We start from the raw sequence: 17,429 nt of genomic DNA, 5'->3' as shown, positions 1-17,429 counted from the left end.
TTATGTTAACTCTTGCATACACATACTCATCCTTTATGTAACTTATGATTTAGGCCCGCTTTAACTCTTTGGCCCCTTTTACACATCAGATTTTTGCCATCAGTCACAATCTGTGGAATTTTGCAAAAAAATGGATCTGGCAACTGATGCCGCTGGATCTGTTTTTTTCTCATTGACTTGCATTAGTGACGGATTGCGATGGAAGGTCTCACGTTTCATCCGTCGTTTGATGGATCCGCCGAAAATTGTTTGTCCGGTGGATGGAGACACTGGACAAAATAATGTCTTTTGCCTTCGTCAAAAAATCGGACAGCGACTGATCCGTCGCCGTCCGTCGTTTGATAGAATGGAAGCCTATGGGCGCAGAATCCGTCGTAATCCGTCAAAAGACGGAATCCGGCGACGGATTCCGTTTTTTCTAACTGAGCATCCTCCAATTTATTATTTAGTATCCGTTAGTCGGATGCATCAAAAAATGGATCTTTCACATCAGTTTTTCCCCAATCTGCGACGGGTCCGTCGATCCGTCGAGAGAACGGATTGTGACTGACGGCAAAAAACTGATGTGTGAACGGGGCCTATCCTTTCCTCCTCCCTCTCCATTTCCTCCCCTTTTTATTTGCCTATAATGCCTACCTAGGAGACCACTGGAATATTCCATAGGTGAGTAATACTACTGGAAAGCGATTTTCTGACCGTGGAGAATATAATAATGTTTTGCTCTTAACTTTTTCCATTCCTATCCAATAATATACTTCAAATCTAAACATGGATAAATGATGGCGTCTCAGCTTCTTCACAGTTAGTAAGACTTTATTCGGATGTCTGTTTCTTATATACATGTTCTAGCCGTGCTTTTTTGTCATGTACTATAGACACTGGACACTGGAGCTGCTCATAAGTACCGTATGTGGTTATTGCTGGCCAATTTTCCAAACAATGGGATGAGTCAATTCTTTTGAGTCACAAATCAAACTTTCCAATGCAAGTATATGGGTCCATAAAAATATTGAACACACTGATGGCATTCTGGTTGCTTAGTAGTGTGTGGTTTCCACTATCTAAGGCCCCCTTCCCAGGTCCGTGCATTAAATGCACATATGTGATGGTCCTTGATGTAGATATGTATGGCCATCCGTGTGCCCCAGTGTGTGTTCTCCGTGTGCTATCCATGTGACATCCAGATAGCATGAATTTATATACTTACCTGTCTTCGATGCTGCTGTTGCTTCCAGGTCCGCAGTCAGTGCAGTGAATATTCATGAGGCATAATGAGCGGGACCCGGAAGCAACAGCAGTGCTGGAGACAGGTAAGTATTAAAATCCATTTAATTTGAGTGAATGGATGTCCTCCGGTATGTATCATTCTAATGTTACACGGCTCACATCAGTATGCAATCTATGCTGAAGTCCAAAAACGGACATGTTGGCGTATAGAGCACATGAACACGTGTGCACACAGACACACAGTCAATGTCAAAACAAAGACGTGTGAGCAAACCCATTGATTTTAATGGGTCTATATGTGTCCGTGTCTCACTGATCTGTGAAGGGGGCCTAGGGTGTATAAAACAGGTGCGTGAGACACTGGTACCGGTGTCATCAGTGTTTTCCACCAGTGTGCCATCCATGTTTTCCCAGTATGGATAAAGATATTACAAAGCTTTTCATATACTTTTCAATGTTAAACTTGGACAGCACACGGTTGGCCCAAGGCTGTCATCCGTGTGCTGTATGTGTTTTTCACGGTCCCATAGACTTGTATTGAATGTTGTCATCCTGATCGTCTCCATGGTTGACATGGACACACGGTGTGAAAGCAGAGATATGTGAAGATCACCATAGGTTATAATGGGTAAGTTTAGTATCTGTGAAAAACAGATTCCACATGTACCGGAAACATGGACATGGGAAGGAAGCCTAAGGCCAATTTCAGAAAGACCTTGAAAAACCTTCATCAGTTTGTTTTTTTTGCATATTAGAAAAGCCAATGAATCAATGATGGTAAGAACTGAAACTTTGACGAAACACTGATGAAAGTCTGATCCAGCACGCCAATGGAAATCTGCCAATTTTTTTCATGTTCAAGGAAAAATATGGATGTCTGAATGTAGCATTAAGAGAGTATGTTACCAAAGATCAAGAGTGAAGTTGATAGTATGTGATAAATTACGAAGTGATAAATTCACATATATGTGTTTTGAAGTTGTAGTATAGTGTCTACCCCAATTGGGAAAACCTACAAGAATGAAAACTGCGTGTAAGAATCGGGATTTGGGAATACAGGGTTAGCAGCTACACAATGATGACCGAGGGGGCCCAATATGGAATTCATATCAATATTCACAAGCATCTACCTACATCTCTGACCACTAATTGGTGGCTATTGGCCCCAAAATAAAACAGTCCCTGTACCATGAGCTATTTATAATACTGGTGTTTTATATACTATATCCGACTGGGCCTTATGGTCCATCAGGCACTATGACCCAGGAGCAACTACTGTCCTTGCACACCCTATAACACTACATTTTTATTATTCTATCTTTTGTAAAAAAACAAAAACAATTTAAAAAATACGACAGCTACTGTAAAATAATCATACAAAGTGATAAAATGATTTATTTTTATCCCACTGCAGACAATTCTGCTATCTGGTGTTTCAATGTTAGAGGGGGGTATAAGTCAAGTAATAGGATGTTATTGTGAGTCCAGGAAATAGGAATTCCTATAAATGTGATAAATAGGAAAAAGGAAACGGATATTGTTGGACCACTTCATTTTGATCTGATAGCGAGCTGTGGCTGCCATAGTTTATCTGCAATATCTTGATGTTTTGTAAAGACGTTCATCTAATGCAGTGTTTCTCAACTCCAGTCCTCAAGACCCATCAACTGATCATGTGTTAAGGTTTTCCTCAGTATTAGACAGGGAATAATTCCATCACCTGTGCAACATTAAGGAAATCCTGGAAACCTGGAAAATTTCAATGGCTATACTTTTGTATCTGGCAAAGTAGTTTGGTAGAGTCCCTCTCATAGAGAACATAGAAGCGTTTGGCCAAGTGAAATGTTCCTGCCTAACATGTATTCTGAAAAAATGGCTTTTAGCCAAATCACTATATGCCTAACAGTTCTTTAATGTGCATGGGGGCGTTAACGCTACCTGAGTCCCCCACCAGTCTCCATGCTTCCTTTTCCAACAGGAACGGGCATATCACAGACCGGCACATCACCGCAGAAGGTCAGTGATTGGTTGACACTGTCACATTTCTGTATGACTGGAACAGTATTTAGAGAATACATGGACTCAGGCAGTGTTAAAAGAGTAAAATCCGACATGCCAGGCACATCATAGAATTAGGAGCTCTGGACATATACATTAATATTGTACAAAAATCCTCTTTAATATTCGTAAAGTCATCCAACTCCAATTTGATTTTCTAAACCAAAAAAATAAATTGGAGTCATAAGCTAAAAAAAACTAGTTTATTATGCATATTTTCTAACAGCCACGAGGCTAAAACATTAATCATGACATGCAAAGTCATAGGCTACAACTTAAGCACGTATCACATGTAAAGTAAGGAAATTCTGCTCTCCTGTGATTGCTGGCACTCTGCTGGCTTTCATAGGAAGTAAGTTATGACAGTGACAGGGGTCATCAGCTGACTCCAAACTGTCATTGAAACCCATTGGCGCCTCGTGGGTCGCCGATGGAGGCCGGGAAGAGCGCAATCCTAGCTGGACAGCATTAGATCGTGCTGTTAGAGTTTAACAGTGTGATCTAAAGGGTTAACAGGTGCAGGTAGCTTGGAGATCATCCTGCACGTGTTAGCTGCACATGCTGGCTGATCAGAACAGCTGACATGTGTGGGTAATAATGCAGGCTCTCTGTGCAAGCTTATGTTAGAGGGAGGTAACCTAGAAAGTATATATATATTATATATATATATATATATATATATATATATATATATATATACATCCTAGTTCGTAAAGGGGTTAATAAACCATTTGTCATGACTATTGCATGGCTCTGATGGGGTTTAGTTAGGTAGGAGGGGTCTGTTTGGTCATGCCTTGTTCCGGGACTCTCGGTGCTTTTTTGTGGTGTACACTCCTCCTGGACGCCTACAGTAATACTTCCTTCTTTGCAGCATGCGCACTGATTCCTGTGAGTTAGCTCTGATCTGTCCCTCTACCCAGCTTACCCCTCCCTGACCTCCGTTTCGCCTGTACTGTCTGTCCGCCCTGTCTACCTGACCCTGGTCTCGTCCCTTGTCTCTGCCTCCACCTCCACCTTTGTACTTATGTGCTGTCCTGGCCTCTGACCTTGGTAACGTCCCCTGACTACGGCTCTGCTCCTCCTTGACTCCTTACGTGACTTCTTGGCTTCTGACCCCCTTGCTTCCATTTGACTTTGGCTTGCTCACACCCCTGTATTGACATGACATCCCAGTTTGACTTTGGCTTGTCTGACTACTCTTACTCTTGTGCTAGCGACCTCTGGTGGACTTTACATTACTGCACTTTGGAGTTCAATCTTCACTGAGTCCCTGCTCCCCCCAGTGGAAGCTTGACATCATTGCCTTTAAAGGAGACAACACTTTATTAAAGTTCCTTGCCAAATAGATTTTAATTACTAGCATTATAGCATGGTACATTTCTTATTCTGGACATTCTAGTTTTGTGTCTATCTGGTGGTCAGTTCATTTTATTAATCATTCTACTGCAGGTCCGCTATCCCAGGCAAAAAAAACAAGTACCCCCACTACAAATAGGTTTTGCGGCTGTTCTATTCTGTTAGGTTATTCGACGTTCTGTTGAACTATAATTTCATTAGATTAGTTTTAGCTGGCTAAAAGCCAACATGGCCACCATTATGGCATGAATCTTCCTCCAGAGGAAGAAGTCTAGTTCCTCTAGACTACTATAGATATGAAAACTAGAGGAACTTTCCCTCCCCATTGTGAAGTTGCACTGAATTATCTAAACCATAAAGAGCCTACTTTAGTTCTGGTGTAACTGGGTGGCAATGTATCCTTAGCTGTTGTCACTACCATTTTTCCGTGTAGCTGTAGCGGAAAAGATCTGTCCAGAAAACCAGAAATGTTGATTCCTATATACACTGAATAAAAAACTAACTGGTCTTAAATTACGGAACCCCAGAAAGCTCTGTTCACATTGACAACGGGGCTCGATTCGGTGAGTAGTATTTTTGCTGTGTGGAATAAAAACCCAGAAACAACAACAGAATCTTGAAAGATCGTATTTTAATTCGATAGGGTCTGTCAAGTGCCATGTGGTCTATAATACACCGGAGTTGGCACAACGTTAAGGCTTCGGCTATGAATAGAAGCCACAGTGCAGATGTGAAAAGAGCCTAATGTGACAAAATTTGGGGTGCTGGACATTGGAGCGTCCTTTGATCTTTAGTAAATTCACTAGTCCTTTTATGATTTTGCAGGTAGGGAATATTCCTCCATTGATATTGATGTAGTACTGTACATTCCCTCCAGTTCAGATGATTTCAGTCTTGTCATATTTAGTGTAGTGCATACTGTAGGGGCTACATTACATTATCATGATTGCATTTAGTCCCTTCATATATGTAAAGTATCCTTAAATGAGAAGAATAAAAAAACAGTCCCCGAGGACATGTAACGACAATAAAGAATTCCCATTTGCTTTTAATTATATTTTATAATGAACCATTCATGGTAATGGTAAATGATACTGGTATGATGCATCTTAAAGACAAACCCAGATGACCGGCATCCAATGCTCGCAGTTCGTGAGGATGTGAGAAGAGGAAACAGCGATAAATCTAACCCACAGCCATGAGGCTCTTTTCACGCGACACTCAAGTTTTTCATTCAATACAAGCTTTGATCACTATACTATTCATTTCTGAACAGAACTTCATGAATTCTAATGGAATCAATTAAATATGACATCAGTAAGATTGTATTTAGGGTTCACATTTTTGTAATGAATCTGTCAACTGAAATTTTTTCATCATCAATATATGAGAAGTAGATTTGGTGCAAATTGAGTCATTCTACCAGGTGCAACAGACTTGTCAGTAATCTGTGGCCACTGGATGGCCCTGAGAGCAGCCTCCTACCTGACGGCATCTGTGGCTAACCTTTTAATTAGCTAGCATGGTGTGACATCACATGTGCATCTCACCGCACTGCTAATGTGCACCAAACCGGATTATCAAGAGACGAACCATGTATACCGTCAAATAGGTGACAGTTCTTAGGTCTCCAATCCAGGGGCCACAGATTAGTGGTCAAATGACTGAGACCTGCTACTCAAGTCAAACCAACTCTAAACACCAACTGTAAGCATGCACGTTCTCGATTATTATCCTATTTTAACAAGCCAGTAATCACCCGATGAAATAGGAAAATGCTCACTCATCGAGTGTGATAATTTTTTAAGAAAGCTTAACAATCACCATTCTTTTGAGAACATCATCTTGTGTAAACAATCATTTTGTGCCCATGGTGTTATTGACCAGTCTAGATGGGCCTTTAAACGACCACTAATCGTCTAACAATTAGCTGATCAACGGAGGTTTAACAACCCAGATCGGCCAGTCTAACAGGACCCTTAATATACCATAAACTAGTGTACCTAGCGAACCTGCCCATATCAGCGGCTTTGACTTATGGATTCATGTGCACTGGAGCGCTGGGCAACTCATGGTCGGGAGAGATGTCGATCACACATATCCGATTTCGGACTGCATTATTCCCCTGGAGATAAGCCACCAGCCGACGTGTCAGCCAACGGCTCACTCATAGAGAACACAGGAGTACTCGGCCACATATGTGCGTCTGTGTGTGTGAGAGTCAGTTGGCCGAACGATATAATATATATGGCCAGCTTTAGAAATTACTTTAAATATTTTTATCATCAACCCAGGCACGACAATAGACATTATGCCTGCTCCCTCCTCTCACTGATTCTGGTGTAGTTACTGTCATCAGAACAATTGTATATGCTCACGTGCTTACATATGGCAACACTTACATTTTTTTTATACATGGAGCCTATGACCAATAGTGCACTCAAAAGTCACAACACCCAACCCTGCACTAAAGAGTGTGACCTGAACATTTGGCCCTGCATTGTAAGAAGTAATTGTTTGGTAAACTAAGATTTTCAAGGCTAGGTAAAGGAGAAGACACAACTATCAACAACGCTGTGAAATGGAAATGGAACCTTGTATTTTGTTGTATCATTATTGTTTTTCCTCATTCATTCATTCAAACGTTTGTTCGTTCTTTCATTCATCCAATAATTAGTTTACGAACATCAAAAAAGAAAATAAAAAGTCTTTAAACTGCAGCTCCATTCAATGTCTATTTGACTAAAAGTCAAACCCATAAATCTGAATGAAGTCATGGTTTTGAGCGACCATGCACCTCAAGTCAATCCCAAAATTGTAAGGAAGAGTGGGGAATCCGGATCCCTGTTCTTGTAATCGGGTATTTATCATCTATTCTGACTGTGTGCATTCATTTTTGCTACTGATAATGGTGTCATGAGCATAGTACAGACCGGACGATAGCACAGCCCTAAGTCCTGATAGAGATGTGACAAGTACAAATGAGCGAACCTGAGGTTCGATGTTCGGAGTTTGAGTTCAGAAACCAACTACTAAAAAAACAAAGTTTGGGTTCGTAGTATGAGCGAGTTACAAGTACAAACCACTGAAGTGAGGAGTGCTGTGCTCGGGTATGAGTGATGCTCAGCCATGTGCGTGCCGCGTGCAGTGTTTGATCGGCTCACAATGTGGGTAAAATCAGAGTAATCTGATGCAATGTGCACGCACAAAACTTTTTGAAAAAGCCCGCCAACCCTCCCCCGGAGGTGATCTGCATAAGGCTGGCTGTATGTGGACGGAGACAGGAACTGCCCAATTACTGACTTCCATTGAGGTTCGGATCAGGTCAGAATTACAAACTGAACCTTATCTAAGGCTTGACTGCACCTGCCGAACCAAACTTCCAAAGGTTCGCTTTAGTCAGAAGTCAATCTGCCATTTTAAGGTGTCTTTGTGATGGCCCTGGACTATCAGGTCGTCACAGGGTACTGCACGCTCTTTCTCTTCAGTGCAGTATTCAAAATCCCTCATGGTTCTAGGTCCCCATCTTACAGTGCTGCCTCCAACAGCAGATCAAATCCTAGGAACACCCTGCACCACACCCAACAGACACACCAGTGGGCGGCTTGAGCGGAATAGGGTCACCCACCTAGGGGTCAGGAAGGGGAGGTGAAGAGTGTCAGACTAAAGAAGAGAGAGTAGCGTGCTGGAGTAGTAAAGTGGAGGAGGCAGGGAGCGGTGACTCCCAAGAGTTGCTGTCTAGGTTGCAGACGGTGGTCTGGACCTAGAGGATTCGGACCCCCGGTCGCAGGGGATAGAGGCTAGGTGCCTGGACCTGTTAAAGAGAACGGTCAGTAGCCTGGTCCTATCACCGGTCCGGGTCTGAAGGCATGGCGGGATACACGGACCCTAGGTCGGGGAGAAGCTTCAGGCAACCTGGCAATTAACCTGTGGAGAACGGAGCCTTCATAGACTGTTCCCACTAGCTCCAGAATCGGGGAACTAGCGCAACAAGGGGGATAGAGCTTTCCATATAAGCAGCCCACTAAAATCCCAAGCATGAGCCCTGAGAGCAGGCTCCCACACTTAGCCATAGTGGGGATCTTGGGCCCATCAAGTTCAAGACTACTGTGTCACTACGGTGAATTTAAATTTTGTTCCATGAAGCAGGTCACGGACCATCAGGAAGCACTGCAGGGGACGGGACCCGGACGAGCTCCCCTTAAGTGGCAGCGGCACCCAGAGACTTGGTTTACCTGGTTGTCAGCATCTGCTTACTGGCTGAGTGAGTACATGAGTGATCTCCCTGTCACGGCACCCAGTATCATCATCCAGAGTTTCGGGGCATACCCCTACCCGTGGAGAGTAACGACACCTTGCTGCCCCATTCCATCACCCCGGGTACTCCCAACGGCAGCGGTGGTACTCCCAGTTACCGCACACCATGGGTGGCGTCACAAACTATAACTCCCCTGTAAATATCCCCCTCTTACTTTAGAGTATGGCCCCTAAGCCCCCGGGTCCGGAGACCCTCGAGCCACGAACGGACACTACCCCCCAGATTCGAGCGGTTTGATCCGCTGCTGGGGGGGCGGCACATCTTCATATGGTACTATGTATGTTCTTTGAAGGGCATGAGCGTTTCTTCTGCTATTTTTATGAAATACAAATAAGGCTGGATTCACACGATGGTATGGCATCTGATGTGAGTGCATCGGATGCGATATGCTAATGACCCTCATCTCCATCGTGAGTCTAGTGTCATGCAACTGTGATCCAATCCTGAGATCGGATCACAGCTGCGGAGGAGAGGGAGAATTTAATCTCTCCATCTCCTCCATTGTCAGCTGATGCGATTATCGCACTGCACTCGAATGTCATCCAAGTGCAGTGTGATGTTTCACTCGCACCCATAGACTTGTATGGGTGCAAGTGACACGTCTCGCTGACAATCGCAGCATGCTGCTATTTTTCTCTCATCCAGAATTTGGATGAGAAAAAAGCTGACCATCTACTCTCCTTCACTGAATAACATTGGTCCGAGTGCAATGTAAAATTTTTTCGCTTTACACTCGTCCGATTCATACGCTTGTGTGAACATACACTAATACTGAAGTAGACTATGGGCCATATAGGTGCTATATAGTTGCCATATTGAGTTCTGTAAAACTGGTAACATGAAGGTTACAGAGTGCAATGACATGCACATGGGATACTCCAGGTTGTCTCACTGCTCACCTTAGGCAGGCCATTGTGAAATGTTCAGATGTGATGCAGGTATACATACATCAGTGACCCCATACATCATTAGTGAGCACTCTTGTTAACGACCTTTCTAGAGTTAATTACAGGCATTTAGGGTTAGGTTTGCTATCAGCTGTAGAACCACAGGATAACAACCTCTTCTTTAGAACTTTAAGGAAGTTGTGTTTTTCAGATCAACTCTGTTTCCTGCACAGAACATCCCACCAAGCATGTAATGAAGCAGGAGTGATAAAATTCCCATCCCCCACACTCTTGCTAAAACATACACATCCTTCTTGGTGTACACATGCACTACAACAATCTTTCTTGAGTCTCATTTGATTGTTTGATAAAATAATGCATGAAATTGTTTATATACAATCCAAAAGCAAGTACAATTCTATCCCCCAAGCCATGGAGCCCGCAGCTTCTTACATTTAGAGAAGCGAGTGATATTTAAAAAAATAAAACAAAGATTCTGATATTTATGACAATAAAAACTATTGAAACGTTCACTACTGAAAATTGTGAGTAATCAGAAAAAAATAAAAATTATTGCAGTATTGCCCAATACTAGGATTCGATTTAAGATTACAAAATAGACTTGATCTAAGCCACAAATTGGTTGAATACTTAGTATATAATGCAAGGTTTAAGAGGTTGTTACACGCAGCGATATCGCTGGTGAAAGCACCCGCCCCCGTCGTTTGTGCGTCACGGGAAAATCGATGCCCGTGGCGCACAAGATTGTTAGGAGCCGTCACAGGGACTTACCTGTCTAGCGACGTCGCTGTTGCCAGCGAACTGCCTCCTTTCTAAGAGGGTGGTTCGTTCGGCGTCAAGCAGCCACCCAATAGAAGCGGAGGGGCGGAGATGAGCGGGACGTAACATCCCGCCCACCTCCTTCCTTGCTCATTGCCGGCGGCCGCAGGTAAGCTGTACTTCGTCGTGTCCGAGGTGTCACACCTCGGTAGCGATGTGTGCTGCCTCGGGAACGACGAACAACCTGCGAGCTCAACAATCAATGATTTTTTGAAAAGGAACGACGCGTCAACGATGGACAATAAGGTGAGTATTTTCCATCGTTAACAGTCGCTCCTTGCTGTCACACGCAACGATATTGCTAACGATGCCGGATGTGCGTCACGGAATCCGTGACCCCGGCGATCTATCGTTAGATCCGTTATTGCGTGTAACAGGGCCTTTAGACTTCACAAAAAGCTGAATTTGCAACATATTCTTATGTGTTACAGTATAAGCAAGAGGAAAAAAGAAATTGCACAAAAAAAAACGCACTGATATATACACTTCATTCTATTCTCAGCTCCTAAAGGATGGGTAACAGCTCCTAAAAGATGCTCTCTGCACGGGATCTGTCTACTATCATCTATGAAGGTATCCAGTTCCCCCCATCCTGAATGCACAAACTGTGTGTCAACCACTAGTTGTAGTTACAAAGATCATCAACAAAGAGGATAAATGTCATGTTATCCCTTCTTACACAATTCTGGATAATTCCTTTAAGACATGCAACATATTAGCCAACCTAAATGTAAACATCTTATTCCAAAACCTTGGAAAATGAAATAAGTTGCAAATTGAGATCAGGGCAGTTTATCTACAGTCACATATTACTTTGGCCTCTGCAACAAAACTAAAATGAGATACTTCTGTGTTACATCTCGTGGCTCTCCTGAGGCAAGGACTGAGGCAGTCTCCCATTCCTTGCCTGCCACGAGCACTCCTGCTCAGCAGCGCCGAAGGTCTGCCAGACTGCGCAGTGTGCAGGAGATGCCTTCTCAGAGAGGCAGCAGAAGGGTGACACCTAGTGGTTCTCCGGTTACAAGGAGTGAAGCGGTCTCCCATTCCTGGCCTGCCGCAGACTCTCCTGCTCAGCGGCCCCGAAGGTCTGCGAGGCTGCGCAATGTGCAGAGGTTTACTGCTCAGGGAAGCAGTGAGATTCCCGTTATCTCTGCACTTTGTGAGACCGAGGATCCCGCCTCTATTTCCCAGAGGCAGGAGGGTGAGCATGTGCAATGCATGGTGGGTCCTGATTCGCTCACTGACGTCACACGGCTTGATGACAAGGCTGGTGACGTGGTGAATCCTGACTGGCCAGGCTGGGACATCGTGGACCCTGATTGGGTCAAGTCCGTCATCTCCGCCTCGCGCCCGCCCTCGGGTGGAGCTGCACCTCCTTAAAAGCTCCCCCTGCCATCATGGCGGCGCGCGACCGTCCTTCTATGTTTGGATGTCTGGCAGCGTGCTGCCACGCCACTGCTCAGGCATTACTGTCTCTTGTGGGCTTGGCCCTTGCTGCTCCGGCAGTACCTCGTTTGCAGGCCGTGTTCCTGCCTTGCTGCTCCGGCAGTACCCCCGTCAACAGGCCGTGTTCCTGTCCCAGGTGAGCTCCTCAAGTCTCCATTGGACTCACCTGGTTATTGAAAGCACACGTGCGTGGGCACCTCTGTGCTACCCTCGTGCCATATTCTCGTAACTTCCACTGGCACACGTGCGTGGGCACCTCTGTGCTTCCCCGTGCAACAGGTACACCGAACCGTGAGATCTGTGCCATACAACCCTCAGGGGTTAGGGCAGATCGGTGTACATAGATCGTCTGTGACATTCCAGACGATCGCTAGCAGCAACCCGCTCACTCTTCACCCACCATAGCGGCGGTCCCTTACACCGCACAGTGGACCTTGACCGGCGGAAGCAGTCCATTTCCCATCTTGGCACGCTTCCCCGGGTCCCCCTCGTAACACTTCTGCCTTTGAGTAATGGGTGGTCACACTGGCTGCAACTGAGAGGTCTGGAATCCATAGTATAAGTAGTTCATAAGTTCATATGTTACGGTGATCACATGACATTGCAAATTCTGTTGGACGACAAAACACTGATTCCATAATACGGATAATTTCATCAGAAAAATTAAAAGGGTAAAATATAATTTAAGGCTAGAAACGTACGACATTGCAATTCCGAGTATCCCGACTTTTGGGTTGTTGTAAATGTGGTGGTCTGCTCTGTAAAAACACCATGGTAAGAAATGGTGCCCATTTATTCCAGTGACTGACACCATACTTACTCAGCTATTCACCTAGCTTAAGTAGTTGATTATGGGGGGGGGGGGGGTCTCTCTGTGATAAACTAATCTCCAAGAGATAACTTAAAACAAGGTGCACAACGTGTGGTCTTGGAGCCATATGTGTGGCACCCCTGAGGCTTCAGTCGCCACAGAGGTACTGCACCTCATCCAGAGGTGTGGTATTCCCTCTCGGGTAAGGAGGAGATCACACAAAGGCCCAGCACACTCACTTAGCAACACATCACCAACCCGGTAAGGGTGTGATTATACCCGAACCGGGTGGAGTCAGCTGACTGGGAACGGAGGTGATGTGTGGAGACAGAGAGAGTATGAGGAGGAGTGGTGGAGCAATTTATGGATGGTGCTCTGGGTAGACATTTGTGGATCAGCCATAGTTTGGAGTCCTGACTCCTTTAGCACAGTAAGGAGCAGATGTGGTGAAGAAGTGGCCATGTATGAGTGGTGTTATGTTCATTGTAGTTTATGGAAAAAGGGAAACACTCCACTGTTTCATCATCTGGCATACTACAACAGAGAGCTGAATGAATGGTCTCTTCATTTTGGACTCCAAACCCATGAGAAGGGTATCTCCTTTGACAGAAAAAGGTCACAGTGCAAGAACAATATATGGGCCCTTTGAAGCCAAAGAGCTCATTAAAATGCACAATTCCACCTGTTTTGGAAATAGAAGTGGCCCCTTAACCCCTTGGGCCCCTGTGCAGCTGCTCAGGTTGCACCAATGGTACGTCCGCCCCTGGGTATCTCTACCTTCTTGATAGATGGGAGCTCTATAAATATTAGATATTTATGGCACATACTTCCTATATGCAGCAAATGTCTCAGAAGGTCATTTTTTCATGATACAGTGGTCCATAGGGTTGGTCCGATCTGACACTGTGTCCCTTGAACCCAAAAAGGTTGTGCACGCCTGACTTAAAACATGATTGGCCAAAGTGGAAGACCATGCCAATACAAAGATATAACAAATGATGAAACTGAAAAGACAAAAGGTGCAAACCTAATGTCTTAGCCTGGTGGAAACAGTATTAGGGAGTGCAGGGAATCACTCACCAGGATAAGTTGTGTAAGTCGCAACTACTGTAGTGCACTTGTTAAGGTAAAAAGCCAGCTGCTACAGCCCCAAGAGGCACAGTGTTGATCATATGGAGTAGGAGAAACAGTTGTCAAAGTGATCAGCAGGTTTTATTGTTCGTTGTTAATTGTTTACAGTGCTACGCGTTTTGGTGCTAGCATGCTCCTTCTTCAGCAACCAACAATAGCAATGTACCTACAGTTCCACGTGTTTCAGAGCTATCATGCTCCTTCATGAATCAACAATAGCAATGTACCTAGTTCTACACGTTTCGGAGCTAACATGCTCCTTTTTCAGGAACCAACAATAGCAATGTACCTACAATTCCACGCGTTTCTGAACTAGCATGCTCCTTCATCAGGAACCAACAAGAGCAATGTACCTAGTTCTATGTGTTTCAGAGCTAGCATGCTCCTTCTTCAGCAATCAACAATAGAAATGTACCTATAGTTCCACACATATCGGAGATAGCATGCTCCTTTTTCAGGAACCAACAATAGCAATGTACCTACAGATCCACACATTTCAGAACTATCATGCCCCTTCTTTATGAACCAACAATAGCAATATACCTACAGTAGTTCTATGCGTTTTGGTGCTAGCATGCTCCTTCTTCAGGAACCAACAATTGCAATGTACCTAGTTCTAAGTGTGTCGCCCTGGGCAAGCCAGGGGACACAGATAACAACACCACTACACCCCACACTCCAGGTAGGCACACCTGCTAACCAGAAATCCTTGTTGCCTCCCTCCAGGAGTCTGTGATGCACACCAGGGGGTGGGCCAGGCGGTTGGCTCCGCCCACCAAGGAGCTCACAACTCTGGAGGCAGGAAGTTACCAGGCAGATTAGCTCAGGAGGAGCTTGAGTGAACAGCGGAAAGCTCAGGGAGGAGCAGAAGTCGAGTCAGAGACATGAAGGAGTGAACAGGAGATTAGCCCAGGCAGGGGCTAGGGTAAACAACAAGAAGTGAAAGTGAAGGAAAGGAAAGTGGAAAAGGAGGAAAGCAAGAAGTGGAGAGAGCGCAGAGAGTGCACAGAGCCTGAGAGCCCAGCTGTGTGTAGGGCTAGAACAGCAAGGTCAGCGACGGCGGTGACTGTCCGGAGGGGGACCGTTTGGAAGTTCCTGGAAGGACCCCGTTGGCTGTGTGCCCGGTGGTCTGGAGCAGTGTTCCGAAGGACAGTCAGCACCAGGGCAGGGGCCTCTCGGACCCCGGCAAGGCTAGGAGTCGCCCAATTTGCCGAATCCGTCAGTGAAGGGGACGCAGATCCCCCAGCAACAAAGTCCCGATTGACGGCAACAGCCCGACCATTACCGGGGAGACACCGCCACCGCCAAGGCACCAGTTTCCCCAGGGCCAGCGCCTGCGGGCAAAGTGTAGAGCTCCTCCGGCCCAGATTGCAGTCGGGGAGCGGGTAACCGGAGGGAATCCACCGCTACCATCAGTCAAACAGGTGCAAGGAAGAGAGACGTCACCGTCACCTACCGGGAGTGCAGGTGCAACCGTCTGTGGGACCGTCCTACCAGCCGTTGGTTTACCGTACAAACTGTGTCCGTGTCTCAGGCTGAGTGAGTACCACAGTGCCGCAAGGCATAGCGCTGCCCCCGCGTCCCTGCGCCCTCCAGGCCCTACACTTCACATCTCTTCACCGGGCCCCGGGATCACCAACCCCTACCCACGGAGGGGCAACACAACACCTGGCTGCTCCCATCACCATCCCCGGGACCCCCACACTGAGCAGCGGTGGTGCCATCACCACAACCGTGGGTGGCGTCACGAACTATAATCAACAAACACCCCCCCCCCCTTTCACTCACGGGCGAGGAGCGTCGCTCGAGACACCCCGGGATCCGGCCCGCAGCTCGAGCCACCAGGAGCAACTGCCGGACCCGAGCAGAAGGGGTGAGCGCGGTGTGCTGACACCCTCCTCCCCGCCCGCGACATAAGCGTTTCGGAGCTAGCACGCTCCTTCTTCAGGAACAAACAATAGATATGTACCTACAGTTCCACACATTTTGGAAATACCATGCTCTTTATTCAGGAACCAACAATAGCAATGTACCTGGTTCTACGTGTTTCGGAGCTAGCATGCTCCTTCTTCATGAACCAACAATAGCAATGTACCTAGTTCTACCCGTTTTCAGCGCGGTACTTTAACCCCTTTCTCCTACTCCATTTGATTGACACAATAGAAAAATATAGTTTATTTCTGAATTAGGGAGTATCTGCTCAGAACAACTTCCTATATTTTGATTCAGTTAGTCAGGTCACTTATTACGTGTTGACCGGATGAGAAAAACTGCTTTACTCCACTGTGAAACATACAAACAGAACATGTAACACGATGGACATCAGACGTCTTGACACTCGTTACTCACCGACATCCATTATTTCGCAAGTCCTATTAACATTATCTCCAATTCTGCATTTGAAAATTGTCCCAGGGTTGGTGATATCTATGCGTGTGGTCAGATTGGATTTTGGAGCTCCAGCAATAATCCTGGAGTTAAAAAAAAAAAAAAATAGATACAAATATTTACATAAAATAAAAAAAAGCAAAAAAAATCTGAAATAACATATAAATGCAGAAGTAATTGACCTTTAAAACGAAGTAGGCTATTGGTCTTACTCCAAGATCGCGCAGATAGCAGCCACATTCACATTCTTAACCGTGATGTAATGCAGAGGTTGCTGCAGCAAACAACATGATAGCAAACATTTGCTGTAAGTCATCAGAACACTCACCACTTATCGTCCTTATAGCTGTGGAAAACCACAGAATAGCCAAAAAGTGATCCATCTGGTCCTTGAAAAACCAAAGCGTTCTCCTCATCTATATTGTAAGCTCCAGCAGGGATGGCAGTGAGCACACAGACCAGACTCCAGATGGGGGGCAGTTTGTGAAGTTTGCAGCCTTCTCCTCTCTTCATGATCATTTTAGAAGTTTTGTTGCTTTCCTCAAAGTGATGTCTTCATAGCAATGGAATGATACTGTGTGTGTGCTGGAGCCTGGTGATTGCAGGGTGACTGTCTGTATCCAGCATCCAGCAGCCCATGTTGTATTTCTACTAGTGAAGAAACTTTTTTTACGTGACCGCCCACCACCAGTCTTCCTTCCTCCTCCTCCTCCTCCTCTCTTTAATTTTGCTGCTCCAGGACAGAGACTTCATAGTAGAAACCATTCCCGGAGTGGATCCTCTCCGGTAATTACAGCTTGTCCGCGACAACACGGATAATATAGGACTACAACCCATTATTTCCAGTTCACCAATGCAGATACTTGTTCTTTATTTAAGCAAGTAATGACGATGAGGCTCAGTGTTGAGGAGCGAAGAAGGATAACGTCTGACTTTCATCCGGAAAAATGGATGGTCATTTGTA

General features: G+C 45.3%; 1 protein-coding gene across 1 annotated transcript in view; it reads right to left on the bottom strand.

Moving 5' to 3' along the window:
- ITGA4 (integrin subunit alpha 4) overlaps nt 1-17,103 on the bottom strand; it is a 213,749-nt gene extending 196,646 nt beyond the window's left edge. The window contains exons 1-2 of the mRNA XM_075317408.1: nt 16,794-17,103; nt 16,427-16,548 (exon numbers count right to left, since the gene is read on the bottom strand). Coding sequence (XP_075173523.1) covers nt 16,427-16,548; nt 16,794-16,984 — 313 coding nt within the window. The 5' untranslated portion in view covers nt 16,985-17,103. The remainder of the gene's footprint in view (nt 1-16,426; nt 16,549-16,793) is intronic.
- Nucleotides 17,104-17,429: the final 326 nt, after the last annotated feature.

This window comes from Anomaloglossus baeobatrachus, chromosome 7 (assembly GCF_048569485.1).
Source record: "Anomaloglossus baeobatrachus isolate aAnoBae1 chromosome 7, aAnoBae1.hap1, whole genome shotgun sequence".
Taxonomy (NCBI): domain Eukaryota; kingdom Metazoa; phylum Chordata; class Amphibia; order Anura; family Aromobatidae; genus Anomaloglossus; species Anomaloglossus baeobatrachus.
The sequence above is the reverse complement of the archived record's forward strand: the minus strand, read 5'-3'. Positions and strand labels throughout refer to the sequence as shown.